The sequence below is a fragment of the Phragmites australis genome, chromosome 7, assembly GCF_958298935.1.
Source record: "Phragmites australis chromosome 7, lpPhrAust1.1, whole genome shotgun sequence".
Lineage (NCBI taxonomy): Eukaryota > Viridiplantae > Streptophyta > Magnoliopsida > Poales > Poaceae > Phragmites > Phragmites australis.
Window position 1 is genome coordinate 31475355 of NC_084927.1, and position 20505 is coordinate 31495859.

The 20505-nt window shown below is 41.7% G+C and overlaps 1 protein-coding gene across 1 annotated transcript; it reads right to left on the bottom strand.

The window, feature by feature from the left end:
* Positions 1 to 10595: 10595 nt before the first annotated feature.
* LOC133924749 (cytochrome P450 86A4-like) lies at positions 10596 to 12748 on the bottom strand. Its single transcript, XM_062370437.1, has one exon. It carries the CDS (start codon positions 12488 to 12490, stop codon positions 10874 to 10876), a length of 1617 nt encoding a protein of 538 aa, XP_062226421.1. The 5' UTR covers positions 12491 to 12748; the 3' UTR covers positions 10596 to 10873.
* Between the last annotated feature and the right edge of the window lie 7757 nt (positions 12749 to 20505).

The following is a 20505-nucleotide window of genomic DNA, read 5'->3' on the forward strand; positions in this document are numbered from 1 at the left end:
GCATTAAAACACCGACGCAAATTCAAACGATCAATAGAACGAACGACCATGTTGTTTTCGATCGCACCATTCTAAAACGATCCTTAGATGGAAAGCAGCGGCTGCTGCATCATGGAGCAGTCAAGCCACCGTGGCTCGCTTACGCTCGCTTCCATCTTCTATGTTAAAAAAATAGTCTTCTGTTGCTTTAAAAATTCTATATTTTTTTATATATTTATAATCCATATGCAATCTATTTTAATTGGATTCACTAAAAACATGTGTAGAATTTAAATTAAAATTCTCCAAAAATATTACTTTTATAACTTCTAACAATTCTTAGTACCTTAAATAATTTTTAAAAAATATGAAAAAATTCACTAATATTCTTCTTATATAATGGACTAATTTTTAAAATAATTTGCAGCCATATTTTATATGGTGAAAAAGTGGGTTCATTTGTAATGCTCTATTTATATGTATTTTTATCATTTAATGTGACATTTTTCTTTTAATTCAATTTGAATTCAAACATATACACCCATTGACTGCATGGTACAAAGAAATATTATATAAGACTAAGACAGTACATCGAGTTACATTGCTTCTAGTAATACTGAATTGACAACACCCTCGTAAACTATAACTACGACGGTACGATACACGTAGCATATGGCACATAAATACCTTACATAAAATATATTGACAGTAACAAACTCAATGGCATACACTTATTGAACCACTCTTCTTGTGAGATATCTTCAAACTCTCATTCTTCTCCTTGGCCTTTAGAGTACCAGCTGCCTCTTTCTTTCGAGAGCTACCTCAACACATGTATGTCCAACACATTCCAACACAATCCCTTTCATGGTAATCTGGTCTGAGTTCGTATTAAATAGAATTAAAAGAATAATATCACATAAAATGATAAAAATTCATATTAATAAAACATTATAAAGGAACTTATTTTTTTTACTATATAACCTATGGCTGCAAATAATTTTGAAAATTAGTCCATCATATAAGAAGAATATTAGTAATTTTTTTCAGATTTTTAGAAATTTATTTGAGATCCTAACAATTATTAGAACTTATAAAAGTAGTATTTTTTGGAAAATTTTAGTTTAAATTATACATATTATTTTTGAGTGAATCTAATTAAAATAGGTTGCACAGGGATTATAAAACACGTAAACTTTTTTAGAATTTTTAGAGCAACAAAAGAATACTGTTTTATACAGAGAAGATGGAGATGTAAAGTAGCCTCTATGAACAGTAATTTTGGCGGTATACTGTTCACCCGTGAAGTAACCAGAGGCTGTAAGCCACGTTGGCATAAAGGTCTAATCGCGTTATGAGAGTGCGGTAGGGATTTATTATTGTAAACTTTTTTATTCAAAGTACATTTGTTTAATTATTTATGTTAGAATATATAAAAATAAAAAAACTCTCATATTCATACCGAAACTTATCAATCGAATCGGTGACATGTTTCAGTTTGTTTTACAAACAAATCTCCAACAACTATTGGCGGCCCATTAACACAAGCCACTCAAACTAATTTCGCGCCGCCTCATCTGGTTACATCAGTCATCAGATGCTATGGCTCCCAACGCTCAAAAAGAAAGAAAAAAGAGAGAGGGGGATATTATGATACTATTATAAAATTAATTTAGTGGAACATTGTTTACAGATGCGTATGTAGAGCTATCTGGACAAAGATTATCACAAACAACTTTAAATAAGAAATATTTGTGATAATGAAGGGACTCATCCGAAGGAAGATTTACGTTTTTATTACAGACAGTTTTTATTGGAAACTGTCTGTAATAGTATTACAGATGAATCGTATTTAGAACCGTATGTAATAAAAATCAATATCACAGACAGTTTAAAATACAAGCCGTCTGTAATAAAACGAATATCACAAACGACTCCAAACACGAGTTATTCGTAAAATTAATACAAATGGCTTCAAATACAATCCAACTAAAAAAATAGTCGGAGAGATGTGAGACACTTTAGTACAGACGGCTCCAAACATAAAGTCATCTGTACTATTAGAATAGTACATCATTCACTATGTCTGGATCGAAGCAGAACAGTGGCGATCGAATATGCGTAATTTTTGGAGGGAGAGGGCAATTTTGACAAAAAAAATTGTTAGATTTTAGTGAAAACTTGAAGATTTATTGGTATTTGTTACTCTAGGAAAACATTATGTTCTATTTTGATTTAGACGTTCTAGATTTTGGTTTGGAGAGCTAGCTAGATCTAGATTTTTTCTATAATCATATAGTTTTGTTCTATTAATTTGATGGTGTAGATTTATATTCTAATTTAGTTTTGAGAGATCAACTATATCTACATCTAGACTTAATATTTTTTCATGATGATCTTGAATATATTAATTGTTCTGGGTATATATGAAGCTCAAAGTATATATGAAGATTTAATTATGTGTTACTATAAATAGCTAGCTTTAATCTAGTGTTGTAGATAAATTTTAGATTTTTGATATATAAACATAAAATTATCAATAACTCTAGTATTTAATGATAAGTTTTGAATTAATATTTGCCCTTATTTTTAGGTATTCATGTATATAATATAATGATAATTATTAATTATTTTTTAATTAATTGTCATTGTATGGTTCATTCATGCATGGATGCATGATAGCTCCATTTTTTTTTGATGAAAAGCTTGGTTGCTCTCTTTTATTATATTGATTTTACATTAATTTACTTCGTATATTGTAGATGGATCGTGTACCTTAATGCGTATATATGCTTGATGATGATAATATTTATTGAAATTGGGCATTTAGGCTAAGTAAAATAGATTGAGCCTGTAAACTTCTCAGTTACTATTTTGCTCAAGCTGGTTGTGAAAGTTGTGACTTGGGAATCTCAAAGTAACCCCTGTATACAGAGTTTGCAGCTCGGTTGCTTCTCTGTGCACTTTCTAGTAATCTGAAATTCTGGATAAATTGCCACTAGATTGGTGGAGCGGTAGAATTATTGGTCTGTTCAGTTCCATCTATTGCTCTACTACTCGGTTTTTGCAGTTTCTGTTATACTCTGCTTTTCTAAACTTATTTAGTAACTTTGTCAAGTAAGTTTGTTTAGTTTCAGAGAATGGATGATATGTTCTTTTTCTATGTGTGATCTTAGCTAAATACTCAGTTGTGATGTGTATTATGGTCAGCTAGGGAGCAGAATTTTATAGTTCTGGGGCTAGCTGTTTAGAACTATCTGAGAGCACATTGTAATCCTTCAGCTTGCTGTTCAGTACTATTTTATATATATGATGGTTGACATATTTGATTATGCTCTGATGGCTCTTTCTTTCAAGTTCATGTATATCAATTTTAATCAGTTTTGTTCTTGTTACGTTTTTTATGGAATATGGTTATTCATGATCTCATTATCGCACATATTACAACTTGCTTGTTGTTCTCAGGATACTTCCCCATGTTGTTCTTATTTGAAACTAGCTTGAGCTAAGTGATAGTTAGCAAAATCCTTCTGCTGAATCTTTCCTCATTCTTGAGCTAAGTGATAGTTAGCTTCAGCTAAGTGACTTCCTATTTTGAAGATGGTGTCTGGAGATGAACGTGAACTGCCTCTGGCCTCTTCTCCTAACCAACAAGAGGGGATCACTGCTCAACAAGATGCGGATGCCACTTCTCAGCAGCAAACAAAAGAAACTCAGACGTAGAAGCAAAAGCGAGGTGGCCGGGGCAAAAACCAAATGTTTACGGGTCACTACACCATAACTCACGTCAATGAGGTGAGCGTGCCAACACGCCCTCAGCAAGCTCAGGCAGCATTTCATAGAGCATGCCTCTCACTTGGACGGACAAGGATCAGGATAACCTACTCAAACTGGAAGATCATGCCGCAGAGAGAGAAAAGCTTCTTGTGGGAAACAATTAAAGCTTAATTTGACTTCCCTGAAGGATGCTCCTTGGAGGACATGGAAAGACATGCAATAGCCACGATGGGCAAGGCGTGGAAGACCTTCAAGAGCAAGCTGTATAATACATATGTGAAGCAGGATCTCGTCCCTAATAATATTGCTTATGGGTACTTTGCTGATCAATAAATAGAGTTTGTGGTGAAGTGCCAGTCTAAGGAATTTCAGCAACAGAGTCAGGCTAACAAGGCACGCCAATCACGCAACACGCACCCCCACAATCAATTTGATGAGTACCCTCTTGGAGATGGCATCACCCTTAATGAAGAACAACTTCCGGCCGGAGCCATTTGCTATCTGCGTGTTGATCATCAAAAAGGGCTACTGTTAAAGCTGTATGATGTTACTCGATTGTTATGTACCTATATATTGCAATGTAATATGTAAAAAATAAATTAGGTATGAATTTACTTAAAAATTTGATCTTGTTAATTTGGAGTTTGTATGAATTATTTATGAATTTTGCTAGTTTTAGTTTAATTTAATATTTAGGTTTAATGTTTAAGTTAATTTTTTGGTTACAGTAACAAGAATGATACCTATATCATATGACAATACAGATTTAATCATAGATTTACTTTTTTTTGTCTCATTTGAAGTTTAAATGAATTATTTATGAATTTTGTAAGTTTTAATGCTTCTGGAAAATCAATAGTACAGACTGTGTGTACTATTTGTACAGACGGCTCGGAGTTACGACTCGTCTGTACTAATGTCAATATATATACCATTACGTCCAATTTGCACCGCACCAAGTTCTCCTAAAAACCCTAGCCGCCTCTAGTGCTCCTCACCAACGACCATGCTCCTCCCGGCAACCTCCCTCCCCCTGGCGACCGTGTTCCTCCCAGTGAACTCCCTCCTCCAGCGATTGTGCTCCTCCCGGCGACTGTGCTCCTCCCGGCGACCTCCCTGCCCCCAACGATCGTGCTCCATCCATCCATGGTGGTGAGCAACCATTCCCTCCTGGCCGAGCCGTGGTCTTCTCTTCTCTATGATATGCATGATTATGCTCTATGATGCGTGATTACGTTAGATGATGCTCTGGATAGTGCAAGTCTTGTATAATATTTGCTCGATGATTTTTAGAATTACTGAAATTGGGTATTGTCGGAGGGTGAACTCCTGTCGCAGGGATCCCGAGAGACCCCTTTTTAGAGATTCGGCCGGGGGGATGATCCTGGATAAGCTTGTTTGGGAAATAAGCGGGAACGGAAACAAATGCGATGGCTGGTGGGAGATGATCGCCCTAATGCGAGAAAAATGGGTGCACCGGGGTTTAGACAGGTTCGGGCCGCACGGAGGCGTAACACCTTACTCCTGTGTGAGCGCTATATTTATCCTTGAAGGGAATTCTTCAAGGATGTATCTGGTTCCAAGGGGAGAGCCGTTTACAAAGAGCTTGAGGCTCTCGTGTTCTAGCTTGGCTTGAGCTGGTTCGAGTGTCTGCGTCCTCTTCTTCACACACTTCTGGGTCTTTTTTACGTGTTCTCCATCCTTTCCTTTTATAGGCGCGCCGACCTCAACATATCCTGAATGGGAAAGAGGGGATGCGAATGCCAAGGTGCCACGGAGAAAGGCGTAATCATTTCGTCTTGGCGAAGTGACAGGGGCGGTGGAGAAATGCGGCGCACATCCGACCACCCGCCACTGTGGAAGCCCTCGGGCGCCGTAAAGGGGGCCCACCGGGCAGCCTCAGAGGTGCCCGGTGCGCCCACCCTGTCTTGTTCTTCTGCCAGGGCAGGGTGACAGGCGGAGCGCTTCGATTCTAGCAACGTTATCCCGAGGCACCCGGATGAAACGGGACGGAACCCGTGCATTTAATGGACCCACGCCCCCCTACCAGGGCATGGCAGGGTCTGACACTGGGGCGTGGGCAGCTGAGAATGTCAGGATGTCAGGATGTCAGGCCGCGCGTGCCTATTAAATGTGGCATTGGGCCTTTGACTGGCTGACACCCCGACGATGGGACCCTTCGGGTCGTCGAATGATCTTGCGCGAACCTTCGGGGAACCGGGTCCTCGGGGGCCGCCACGCGCAGCCCCGAGCACTCTCTCCCGAGGACTTCGGTGAGACCTTCGGGGAACCGAGTCCTTGGGGGCTGCCACGTGCAGCCCCGAGCACTCTCTTCCGAGCACTTCGGTGGGACCTTCGGGAAACCGAGTCCTCGGGGGCTGCCACGTGCCAATCACGCAACACGCACCCCCACAGGCTCCGCACCAGTGGGTACGCGCACAAGGAGTTAAACTGGAACAAGGGGGATGAGCAGGTAGCTTGTGAGAACTGCTCCACACCATTTTCACAGATTCTAGAGAGGCAGGTTTGGAACTAGTTCCGAGGAAGGGCCGTACGCTTGGCTAATGATTCTGCGACCTTTAGGAAGCCAAAAACCGAGCAAGTGGCTCAAAAAACCTGCAACTTTCTGAAGAATCGATTCAAGGATCATTCCAACCATCTCGGGAAAAGGATATACTAACCTCGGCTCTAGGGAACAAAGAGCATCCGGGTCACATGCGTGGTATAGGTGTTTCCATTCCATGGAAGTTGGGATTCCCTGACGACGCCGATTCATATACGAGCCGAAGGAGAAACAAAACTGAGTGCGTATGAGAAGGGTACCTTAATGGTGTGATCTATTGGAGAAGGGTATTGAATTTATATATTGTTATTGTTGCGATTGTAGAAATGAAAGATCCTTTCTTAGATAGAACGTAGCCCTACAGATCCAAGCGTACTTGATTATCAGGGGCTTCAAACCAGACTACAAGTGTTGGACCAAACATGGTGAAGAGCAGAACATGTTACATGAAGACGTTGGTATCGTCGAAGAACCTGAGGTCGATGTAAGAAGAGAAGATGATGAGAAATTTGGTGCAGATGATGATGACCGTGGTGCTGCATGCGACGATGATATGTTGGATCAGATGTTGTGAGATGCAGACATGAACTTAAGTACTCAGATAGACTTTAACAAGACTTGCATTCATATCCAGTGTGCAAAGCATCTTGATACAAGCGTAAGAGTCAATCAAATGATGACGAGGTGAAGAAAGGAATTCATGCTAAGGTGTTGCTGTATCTGCCTATAATTCCGCGTCTTAAGCGTTTGTTTGCGAATCGAAAAGAGACCAAATTGTTGTGCTGGTACTCGGAGGGCTGCAAGCAAGATGGAAAGCTAAGGCACCCAGCCGATTCTCCCCAGTGGAGAAACATCAACACGGTCTTTGATGACTTTGGTGCAGAACCAAGGAATATAAGGTTTGCTTTGAGCATGAACAGGATGAATCCTTTTAGGAACATGAGCAACAGGCACAACACTTGGCTAGTTGTTCTTAGTATTTACAACCTACCTCCTTGGTTGTGTATGAAGCGGAAGTACTTGATGATGTCGCTGCTTATCCAAGGCCTGAAACAACCTGAGAACGATATTGATATATACTTAAGATCATTGGTGGAAGATCTAAAAATATTATGGAACGAAGGGACGGGCTTGGCACGGGCTTGGCATTCCCATGTGGTGGGGAACAAATGATCCACGCACTCCCGCTAGAGCCTGGTTATGTTAGGGTGTCACTCGACATGGTATATAAGAATTGCACGTCCCTCCCACTTCCTATTCCCCTAGAGAACGACATCATGACACTTGGGAAGGCTGTCCACTCCTTCAACCAGTGGCCGAAGAAGTTCATAACACTGGTTGTTCCTCCACCACCTCCGTAGTCTCTGTCTCCAATACGCGACGACAACGACTTCTCTTTTCGTCGTGCTCCGCCGAATGTCAAATCTCCTTTTACACTACATGAGCAATAACAACTGTTCAGCAAAACTGGCCAACAGTCTGCCAAAATGGCGCCTCTAGAAAAGTGCAAAGCTAGCAAATAGAAGTATAAGAGCAAGGATGTAGAAGAAGAACATCTATCAAACACCTACGTGGCAGGCCATCTGTTACTGAGCAAGAAAGCATTAGAGCAATTGGACTGGGCAAGTATGATTCTACACGACCTATACATAAAGAGGTTCCATAAGGAGAAATATCTTTCTCCTTGTTTCAGTGCCAAGTACAAGTGGCAACATTTCCTGAAACCAGCTGGATCCTTCCTCGTGACCTTCGAGGATTTATTCCTCCTCTACCGTCTTGACAAGCTGGACGTCGGTCTATTGAGATGCTGGACATTGTAAGTGTTACTAGTCGTGGTATATGCTTAATGAACCGCCTAACTTATTGATACCTCATTCATCTATATTACTCTTATGTGTAGACTTATGATTCAAGAAGCTAAGAGAGAGAATTCGAAAATTGGATTCCTCAACCCATAGGTCGTATGTGGGTCAACAATCACTTGATCTCCAGGCGAGGTTGAAAAATAAGTCGCGAAGGCCATGATCGCTCTCTGTGAATTGAAGGAACTTATTCTTCTACCGTACAACTACCGAGACTATTGGATGCTAGTTTGTATCTATACACACAATCAACACTGTATATACTTTGACTCGATGTACTACGACACAAATAAGTATTCAGATCTGACAGATTTGTTGACAAGGGCGTTCGCGAAGTATGTTTTGATGGGCGCGATTGTACGGAGAGATATACCCTCAGCGACCCACCAACATAAGTTCCTAGTAATAATTCCTTCATTGCACATCAATTTACCGTTATAATATATATTCTATAGAACTAAATATACCGCGCATAAATTTCTACAGTGTAACAGGCAGTCGCAAGGTACCAACCTCTTTGTGTTCTATATTGTCCAATATATGCTGCAAATTGTTGGCTCTAGTCCACCAGTATATCCGTCGATTAGTGTAATTATAATATATTAAAATACATTTTGCATTGTTGTGCCTAACTATTTTAATTTTCTTCTACAGATATATAAATTTATTACAAATAATTTCATGAAGAACATTCTCATATATATTCAAAAACAGCTCATCCATTTCACACTTGTGAATATCATAAAGGAGAGCGGCGAATTTCATGATCGCGATAACTTTAGGAGCTATGGTTTGTAATCTCAACAGAAGCTGGTCATTTTAATATATTGAAAATACTTGCATCTTGCAGGCTATTGATATATTATAACTTTATGGTTAATGATATAGAAAATAAAGCAAATAAACTTATTACTTCCTTTTAATTTAGTGTGCTAAAGCTAATTTGTTGTTTTATTATCAGGCATGGGGTTGACTCAAGAATGAAGAATGAAGAATGATTTGCAATGTTGTGAGGATTTGTAATATTGATATTTTACTTCTGTTTATGTGTATTACTTTGTGATATTGAATGAAGATGTTTCATTGCTGTGTGTATGATATGTGTATGTTGTTCGATCTGTTGTTATTTAAATGCAAATGATCCATAAATGATTTATTGTTGATATGTCAGTTTATATTCAATAATATATGAATACAGTACTATATAAATGCATAGTATAAATAGTTCTACGCCTATAACAGTCTGTACAAATACACAATATAGTCGGCTCAAAACTGAAACCGTCTATACTGAACCATGTTCACAGATAGCTCAAAACTTAGAGCCGTCTGTAATAATCTCTAGTACAGACGGCTCGTCATTAGAACCGTCTGTATTGTTCATATTTCACAGACGGCTCAAAACTTATAGCCATCTGTGATAATCTAAAGTACAGATGACTACAGTTACGAGATGTCTGTACAAATCTTTGTACAGATGATTAAAAACTCATCTATACAAATCTGATTTGTATAAACTTTTTTTCACAGACGGTTAAAAAAGTTTCTTATATCAGTGCTGTGAATCGTATGTACAAATGAATTCTGTAGTAGCATGACTCCCCTTCTGCTTAACATCCAAATCAAAATGATATGGACTTTTTACACATTTTTGTTCAAAATGGAGTAATATACTAGTAATATGTAGTGGAAAATAAAGTGATTTAAAATTTAAATTACCTCACCAAACCCATCATTTAGACAGTGTTTGTTTCACAATACCACCCCTGGATGGGATCCCCCGTCCAGTTTTTTAGTCTCGCCGGGTATTTGGTTCACCGTCAAGAGCGGATAGGGTCATCCCATCTAGAAGAATATTCGTTTAGATTCTGTATGAGTTGATCCAGTGAAAATACCCGGACGACACCTTCGCGTTCGCTGCTCGAGTTCGCAGGCGGGTGGCATTCGGGTGTACGTGTGTTTTTATTTTCCATTTAAATCTCAATTTTATTTGGAGTAAAAGTGGTTTAAAAATTGTAAACGTTTTTATGAAAAAATTAGAGCTCACTAGCACCCATTTTTTTTTATCCAAAAAGGTTGAGACAATATTTAATTAAAATTCTAAAAAAATTACTTTTATAACTCTAGCAATTTTTAATGTCTCAAATAAAATTTCAAAAATCTAGTAAAATTTACTAATATTCTTCCCATATGATGTTCTAATTTATAAAAATATTTCTAACACTAGATTATTTAGTGAAAAATTGAGTTACTTTGTAATGCACCATTTATATGCATTTTTATCATTTCATGTGATATTTTTTTAATTTAATTTGAATTCAAACAAATTCAAATATGTACAAATTCATCTAAATATTTATGAAATGTATATAAATATGAATGTGCACAAATTGAGTATGACAATTGAACTCACTCATTCCATCTAACCAAACAAAAAACTGACTTATCATATTCACTTTAATCACACAAATCAAACAGACAACTGACCCATCGTATCCATCCAATCAAACATAAAATTAGATTATTATATAAAAAATAAAAATAATCTTATCTCATGAAATATTACGAGAAAACCAAACATATCTTACTCACGTAGTGGACTCTTCTATCTACGTATGTTTTGCCATTCCCAAACCGTTCCTTTTCAAACAGCACGAACCTCGGCGCATGCATTGACCGGTAGGGGGATCTTCTACGCGCAGGCCGCGGTGGCCCTGGCCGCCGCGTCGTACTCCCCGGCGCCGCGGAGCTCTTCGATGACCGGGCCGAGGTAGCGCGGGCGCACATCCATGCGGAGCCCGTGCTTCATGAACAGCGTGAGCGACATCTTCTGCTCCACGCGGTGGCCCGGCGCGACGGCGAGGCGGTGGCGGAGGAGCACGCTCCCGGCGATGTTCTTCATCTGCAGGTACGCGAGGTCCTTGCCGAGGCATATCCGCGGGCCGGCGTTGAACGCCACGAACCTGTACGAGTCGTGCGGTTCGAACCTGGTGCCGTCGGCCGACAGCCACCGCTCGGGCCGGAACTCGAGGCAGTCCTCCCCCCACACCGTCTTCATGCGCCCCGCCGAGTATATAGAATACGTGACCGACGACCCGGCCGGCACGAACGTGCCGTCCGGGAGGACGTCGTCGGCGACGACGTGCTTGGAGTCCTCGGGCACGGACGGGTACAGGCGGAGTGTCTCCGAGAGCGCGGCTTTGAGGTAGACGAGGCGGTCGAGCTCCTCGAAGTCGAACGGCGCGTCGAGCCACAATGCCGGGTCGTCGGCGCCGCGGGACGCTGCCAGGACAGCGCAGAGCTCGCGCACGATCTTTCGCTCCACCGCGGGGTGGGTGGAGACCAGCCAGAAGAACCAGGAGAGCGCCACCGAAGAGGTGTCGCGGCCGGCGAGGATGAAGTTGAGCGCCACGTGCTGCAGCGACTCGTCGGAGTATGTCCCCTTGCGCATGAAGCGCGAGAGGAGGTCGTCGTGCGGCGTGGCCGAGGCGTCGGCCTTCTTGCCGCCGGTGAGCTCGAGCTTGCGCGCCTTGATGACGGCCGAGAGGTAGCGGTCGACGTGCTCGACGCTGCGCGCTAGCGTGGTCTCCATGCCGAGGCCCAGCCACTTCTTACACCGCCACACGCACTCCGGGAAGATGAACCGGTTTAGCGTTGCCTCCGTGGCGCGGTCGAACGCGGAGGCGAAGGCGTTCTCGGGCAGGCCCCTGGCGAGCGTCTCGGGGTCCTTGCCGAACGCGAGGCCGCAGATGTTGTCGAAGGTGAGGCGGAGCAGCAGGTCCTGGAGGTCGACGTGCGCGCCGTTCGCGGCCGCGTCGCCCAGGATGGGCAGCAGTCGTTGGTGGATGGACCGCGACACCCAGCGCGACATGGCGGTCCGCAGCGTGCGCGTAGTGAACTCGAGCGCGGCCGTCTTGCGCTGCGCCACCCACGTCTCCCCGTCGGAGTTGAAGATGCCGTCGCCGAGCAGGTCCCCGAACACGCCGTGCCAGAAGGGGCCCTTGGGGTAGTTGTCGAAGCGTGCCTTGAGGACGTGCTCCAGGTTGCGGGGCTCGCACGTCACCGTCACCAGCCCGCCGCGTCGCGCCACCCCGGGCACGGCGAAGATGCAGGTCTGGTACGTGCCCCCGGTGCGGCGCAGGTTGCCCGCGATCCACTGGTGCATGTCCTCGGCGTGCTGCACGAGCCCCGGCAGGCTGCCGACCAGCGGCCACACCCGGGGGCCGCTGAGCCCGCGCGACATCCGCCAGAACCACGCCATGTACAAGGCCACGGCCGCCACGACCACCGCCCACGTCCCCGCCTCCATCGCCGCTGCTAGCTAGCTGGCTCAGTAACTGTGATCCGATCCAGCAAGCTAAGCTGAGCGGCTGCTGGCCTGACAAGTGAAATAAGTGAGCTCACATGGGCTGTGCGAGCCGCAGCAAGGATGAGCGAGTACTGGAGTAGTGCAGCGATGCAACGTCAGAACACGCAGGGGAAGCTATATAGGAGCAGCACCGAAACGGGAAGCGATGCGGGATGATGGTGGCAATTAATTCATCACTCCCGCTACGGCTCGAAATGAAAATGCCGCTCCAGCTATAGTAGTAGTACCAGTGCATACCAGGGCTGTATGTAGGAATTTAAGGTCCCGATGCGAAACACAGAATAAAACCCTAAAATTAGAAAATACAGATAACCAAAGTATACTTTCAATTAATTATATAACTTCAATATATATTATTCCTTACAATACTTAGTAATATATCAAATATTAATGTTAAAAGAGTAAAGATAGTACTCAAGCAATAAACTGACATCGTATTCTACTGAAAAGTATCATCCTTTTAGTATTTCTTAAAATGAAATCTGCTATTATATCTTCATTATTAATCTTCTCTAAGACATTATTTCCAAGTGCTATTGTCATTAATATATTGAATCTTTCTTATGTCATAATTGAACGAAAGTAGAACTTCAACAACTTGAGTTTAGAAATCTTTCCGCGGATACAACAGTCACGCGAATGATTAACAAAATTCTATATGCAATAACGATATTAGAGAGTCAGCTTAGCTATTTCAAATACTCCTGAATATCAAGATGGCACATAGATTCTTTAAGGACAAATTCTTGGATGAATTTTAACTCTAGATACAATTCTTTTTCATCAATGTCTGAATGTTCTCCACTCTTCAGTGCAGCCTCAAGATGAACAGAAGAAAAAAAATAAACTCTTATCATCCAAGAAGCGTAGCTTATCTGAAGTAAACAAGAAACCAAAAGTATTTTGGTACCTCTAGTATTATTCAAATATGCTAGTAAGTGAAGCTATAGCTTGATCAACAACAAGTATAAAATAATTGACCCTGAATGACTCCTCTGCAAATTGTGAAGCAATAGATGCATTATCAGTGCTCACGTCAAATTATCCTTTTCTTTTAATTTTACACTTGGTGCGGAATTCTGGATCAATATCCATCTCAAGTGCAATTTCTTTTGCAGCCTCCATTGCATTTTAAAAGCCAGTTTCTCTATATTTACTAAAACAGGAAATCAGCCCCTGTATTTTCTCAATTGCAATATCAATAAGCATATCCTTTGCTTGTAGCTGCTTGCTGACCAAATTGATAGCAGATAATATCTCATACCAGATGACTATTACCACTAAAAATTCGAAGCCACTAAGTTCATTGTTCTCCAAGGATTTAGCTTCACTACTTGTCTTTAGATCATTATCACTTTCAGCCACCTGTAGTAAATCCTCCTTTATTTTACGATTTGAAATCTTATAGCCTTAACACTATCAACACGATTTTCCTAACGAGTAGATGACAATAACTTCAAAGTCAATCATGTTATGTTTTCTTTCAGAATGTGCTATTTTTTAGTAGAATTAGCGAATATTGTATAGATATGTTGTATAACTAAAAAAAATCTTTTGCCTTACCACAAGACTTTGCCATATCACATAGTGTTAAATTCAGACTATGACAAACCATGAGCTGAATAAAAAGCTCTAGGATTTATATCAAAAAGTTTCTTTTGTATCCCTTGATGATTTCTTTTCATATTTGACCCATTATTGTATCCCTATCCTCTCACATTGTTTACATCAAGGTCAAGATTCTTCAATTCATTTTGTAGAACATCAAACAATCCTTGCCCAGTTGTATCATTTACCTCCACAAAACCTAAAAAAGGACTCTTCAATGCAAACAGAATCTGAAGACGCATCAATATACCTTATGATCAAAGACATTTGTTCTTGGTGGCTTGCATCAGAGTCAAGTATAACTGAAAAGTACTTTGCTTCTTTTACCTTTCTAATAGTTCATACCTGATTGCAACAGCGAGCAAATTTATTAACTCATTCTGGATGCCATGATCAAGATAATGAATATGAATTTCATCATTCGTGATGCGTTGAACATGTTGTTGGATAACTAGGTCAAATTCAGCCAACATTTGAACCTTTCCTAAGAAATTGCCATTATTGTCTTGGTCAACCTTCTATTAGCGCGACGAAATGCTAGATTATGTTCTACAAGAAATTTTACAATCAAGATACTTCTGAACAAAACTTTTCTCCAATTCCCCCTTTCTTTTTGAAGTTCTCGTTGAGCAACTTTATCAATTGTTTGATTCTTTTTCAACCTAAGGTGTAAGTCATACCAAGTAACCATATTCAAAATATGTTCTTCACTAGTTTCGTGCTCTTTAAGTTTAGTGCCAAGATGATTCTAGTCATTGAAGCCCTCATTTACTAACTGACCTTTTTCATACCCCTTTCTCAATAATTTGCAACAAAAACAAAATACTCTATTAAGATCTTTGCAATATACAAGCCATTCTCTATCAAAAGTTTCTCCATTTGAGAGAACTCTAGTGTAAAATATTAGAGAAAATCTTCTAAAGAATCTATCTTTAGGATCTTTATGAATAGACAAGTCTCTTTTTAGGACCCTTTTGCACCAAAATATTAACTAGTTTAGGATCAAGTGTATCCCAATATCTTGGATCAAATATATCTTGCAAAAAAGAGTTATTGATATCATTGTTATTTTCAGTATTTTGTGATCCATCTACACTAGCATGAACTCCATCAACATGGCCACTAACTTCATCGATAATATTAGCATCATCACCATGATCGATTTCCACAGTGTGTGCCTCAACTTCTACTGTGTTGTTAGCATCATCACCATGACCCTCATCAACATTACCATCGTGGGTTTTATTTTCATAAGTAAATTGAGATTATTTTCACAACAAACCTATCAAAAGCACCCTTTTAAGTTTGAGCTGCTACTTCCAATATTTGTTTCTTCTTACGTTTTTCATAACTAGAATCATAGCTCCTATTTCTAGAACTAGAAGACATGATGAGGATTGATGAAATAACCAAACAAATGCCTTCCTATTTATAACATGAATTTTAGACTTAGCTACAGATTAGAAGAGAAAAGAAAAAATCTAGCTGTGATGTGGCATGATGGATAGGGGTCGTATCTTCTACCTTAGTTACTGGCTGCTGCGATCTGGAGTAAGGAGTTCAGGATTTAGGAGTTGCTACGATGTGAGATTGGGACTTTGGGAATCGGGAGTTGCGGCTAGCGGCTGGCCAGTTGCAAGCCTGCGACTTGGTGCGCATGGCGGACCTGCGAGACTTCGAGTTGGCAGCCAATGGAGAACATGAGAAGACAAAGCGATCAACTGATTAGGAATGCGGGAGTTGCTACGATCGGGTTAGGTCGTTGGGACACGTGATGGTCACAAACTCACGATGGTGGATGTCTCACTTAGCAGGCTTGAGGGTGCCCTTCTGAGCTTTTTTCATTTTTCTCTCTTTGTTAGGCCATCTAATTTGATGCTAATTAAATATATAGTTAGTATTAAAACTAGATTAGAATCCTAATTTTTTAGGGCCCTGTACGGTCATCCATACTGCACCTACCAATGGACAGTCTTAGGTCATCTTCAACAGAAACTCTAAAAATTCACCCTCTATAATACTATTACAGCATCTCCTAATACTATTACAGTATCCTCTATTTTTTTCCATCTCCAACAAATACCCTATTTCCTACCTTTTATTCCTCTCCTCCTCTCCCGAACCCACGCGCATATTCAGGAACAGTGATGCGAGAGCCCCCAACTCGGCGGCAAATTTGCCGATCAAATACCGATGCCGTATCCCTGTAGCACCGGCCAAAGAAAAAATACAGTCTCTGTTGGAGTGGTTTGCCGACGTTGGAGAGCAGTAATTGTACGGAGGCATAGGGATACGGCAAAAAAGAAGTTTCCGTTAGAGTCGGTCTTAGTGCATACTACTAAGTAGTAGTACCAGTGATAGCTAGTATTATCACCGTTCTGTACTGGTGGCTCTATGCGTCCATGACCCATCCCAATTGAAACAGTAAAATACGAGTGGGTGAATACTGATTTGCTGTGTACTGTAGCCAAAACACTGTAACAACAGTGCTTCATTATACTGTAGCGATATTTTCTACTGCTCATTGATTAATGTAATGATCGGTTGGTTTTTGATCTGACGGTAGAGGGTCTAACCGATCGGTCTACGGGAGTCCCGATTCGCCTTCGTTCGTGGGTCGAGCGTCGGTTCACTCGCCCATAAATTGCCGTCAGGGGCCGTTGGTTGGTCGAGCGGGCCGCTCCGAACCGCCGGGCAGCTGGAGCTCAGCCCTCACCTACTTGTGAGGGAACCTCTTCAATGCATGGCGACGAGCGCGCGGGCGCACATTGAATACGCACGGCGGGAGGAAGGGTCGTAGCTGCAGAGCTTCAAATCTACTCCACTACCCGAGCGCCATTGCTGCCGATCGACGGCGCACTACTCCTACTTGTACAGCTGAGTAAACCTTTGGCTTACCCGGTGTCTGCAAAGCCACAGCTCACAAGCGTGCAACGATGCAGTGACCTGATTTGGTGAGGACGTACGCGACTACGGCAGCTAAGCTGAAGGAGACGTACGTGTCAGGTGAGAGATGACGCCGATATCGTATCGATTCACAATGGACAATTTTGTCAAGCAGCAGGTAGATAGCCGGGAGAGTGAAACTGGCCAACAGTTTTTTTCTACATGGTCTGGGAGCCTTTAGAAATTCGTCAGATGAGGGAAACTGGTGGACTGTGCTGGAGACGGGAGCGTGAGCAAAACAGGGGTCAGGCACCTGGGTTCACGACGGTTTGGAGGAGTTGGGTCACCCAACCTCACCCGAGTGCAGTTGTAGCTTGGTTAGCTAGATCAAGACCGACCTGCAGGTGTGTATTTAAAAGGGCAGGTCCGGTGTTTGTTGGGTCCTTCTGACCGACTATCTTGCTTGGAACGGGATCTAATGCTCTGCTGCTCCTACTTCGTCGGCCATCAATCTTGCCATGGAAACTCAGTGTACTATCTTCTACGATGCAATAATTCCACAGGTACTGTTCGTGGCAAGGCGATTAATTTTGAAAAGACTTATAATAAAGTAAAATGTCCCTGTCTCCGGCTAATACTATGAATAAAAGGGTTCTCACCCAAGTGGTTATTGACGTGTAAAACACCATAATTCACTCCCTATTTTTTGATAAATAAATGAGGTATTCATCAATGTAACTATTATTTGCCAGGACGACCGAGGAGTAGCGCGACACAAGGGTCGGCCGACCCTCTTCTCCAAGCTGTTTGGCCCCTTCCTATTGCCACAACCTAGGGACTAGGCCGACCAACCCCTTTGGCCAGACCCCATATATGTAGAGACTCCTAAGGTGTGCGAATTTTTTTAGAGTCGGAAGGCCTACTCGAGGACTTGGTTCTCAAGTTCTTTTCCACCTCTTTAAGCATGACATGACAAATAGCCAATACATGTGTATATGATTTGTGAATAGAACACCACCTTCTAGTTGTGCCATCCTCCGATGAAGGTTTCTTACCCTAACCGGGAAAACAACGGACCTGAAGTCCTTGTCATGTGTTACTTACATAACGTTTGGCACCTCGATCTTCCTATTTTTCTTGGCCTTATCGGCCTTCTTTTTAAGCTTGCACTTGTCAGCCGACTTGGAGGTCTCACCTTCTAGGCCAGGCTTAGGTAACTTATCCCCTTATCAAGGGAACGACTCCATTTAACTGCTTCTATCACTACAACACACTGGTTTCTCATCTCGAATAACTCTTTGGCGCTTTGAGGCGGACACATATCCATATCTCAATTAGCCTTCTATTCCACACTCATTGTCGAAAAGCTCGAATCACTGAGGAATCAGTAATATCGGGAATTGTGTTCCTGATATTACTGGAGCTTTTGATAAATTACTAGAGAGTTTCATTGCTCTTTTTCTTGTGAAAATGATGCATAGCATCTTCCTTCTCAGGACGCTCATAAGTTCCTTATAAGCTGGCCAAGAAAATGTCACATAAGTATTCCCACGAGTAAAGTGATTTTGCTAGCAAATTTGGTAAGCCATGAATGAGCAAACCCTTCAAGCGTCATAGGGAGGTAATTTGCCACCACATTCTCATCCCCTCCAACCATATGGATAGATGTTGTATATATCTGAAGGAATTATGATGGATTAGAGTTTCCATCGTACTATTCCAGTGTGCCAGGTCAAAATATATCTGGCCAGCATACTGCTCGAAGATCGGGTGTGAAAGCACGACACCCAATAACCATTGCGGTGCTTCTCCGATAGTTGGAGACATAATCCTGACCCTTAGGAATCGTATTGGCATGATTCCTAGAACTTCGGCTGGCCCTTCTAGGAGACATGTCTTGATATTCCACCCTATTGCGATGTTCGTAAAGGGAGGCATTATACAGGACGCTCGCTGGTCATGGGCATGCATCCTTTTGTAGGTTAGTCTAGCATCTCTATGCTGATCTAAGGAAACTTGGTCATAACTGTTTTGGCATGAGCTACTCATCCAAGTGGTAGATCTCATCAAATTGGTGCCTTCTGCCAGTTGTTGTGCATCGATGATAACCTCGACAATGTCCTCCAACCACTGCGCCCCTCCTAGAGTATTCATCATCACCTGAGGTGGATTGGAGAGTAGAGTTTTTCCCTTGCAAGTATTGGGCAATACCAGAAATAAACTAGCCTTCGTTACCTTGTCGGCCCAATGAACCAAAATCATTTAGTCAGGCAACGTCTACTGCTTCTCGCGACATTCGTGCTCATCTTGAACATATGCTGGTGCAGGTTGTCTTAATGGACTTTGGCTGTTCTTGTCATGCCATGTCACCACTGTTACTTGCGACAGAGTTCTCGTGGCCAAGACTAACTGCCGCTAGGTACACCTATTTTCATTAGAGAGCACATTGACACTGTAATCTTTCATGTCTTCTTCGTATGTAGATGAATCAAGATCCGAGAAGTGAGGTTCATCCTCCGTAATCTCCTCTCTATATTGGAGACTACTTGGTGGCAAAAGCCACTGAAAACTGAGGTCATGGTCGTAGTTAGGTTTTTTGATCTACTAGTCGTATGATCACGTGACTAATCATCTTGACCTTCAAGCTCCAAGGCTCGATGTTCGAAATTCACCATCAGAGATTAAGGAACCTCCGTCAACTCGTTGGGCTCCAGTGTGGTGTAGTTTTTACTAAAGATAATATAGCTAAGCCAAATTGGAGGGGCAATCAAAAGTGCTGCTTTTTGCAACAATGATGAGATCATACAACATCTCTTTTTTGACAGACACTTCGCTAGATCATTTTGGTCCTAGATCATTTTGGTGATTATTCCAAATTGCTACTGGTTTAGCCTTGCCTAGTTGTATTTCTCATATGCTTAGCAATTGGCTTTAGGGTATAGGTAAAAATCAAAAGAAGAATATTTAGTGGGGGGCTGCGATACTATGGTGAGCTATATGGCTATGTCGAAATGATATGGTTTTGACAAAGCAAGGCACACTTCTTTTATGCATATTGTTTTCAAGGGCATCTACTGGCTTTGCTTTTGAGCATTGTTGCAGTATGTAGAGGAAAGGAGGATACCTCAGCGGTATGCTTCGCTTTGGAGATCATTTCCATGGAGCTATTCACAAAAGCATGTATATAAATTTATAAAAGACCTTCTAATGTTTGACATATTCAATCATGTAATGGTTTATTTTCTCCTATGATCTTAGCTTGATGCTGAAAATTATAATAAGAATTAGGTTGCGTGCATTGCAAAATGTAGAGGCAGGAAACTGCTTCCCATTATTAAAAAAATAAAATAAAGTAGAGGCACTACTAGTAAGAAACACCTGATAAACTTGTACGTACTACTCTGCTTTTCATCAAAATTAACTGCGGAAATACGAGATCATTTTACCAATCACTCAACCGA

What these genes read in the sequence shown, in the direction of transcription:
- LOC133924749 (XM_062370437.1), bottom strand. Translation starts at nt 12,490, where the DNA reads ATGGAGGCGGGGACGTGGGCGGTGGTCGTGGCGGCCGTGGCCTTGTAC.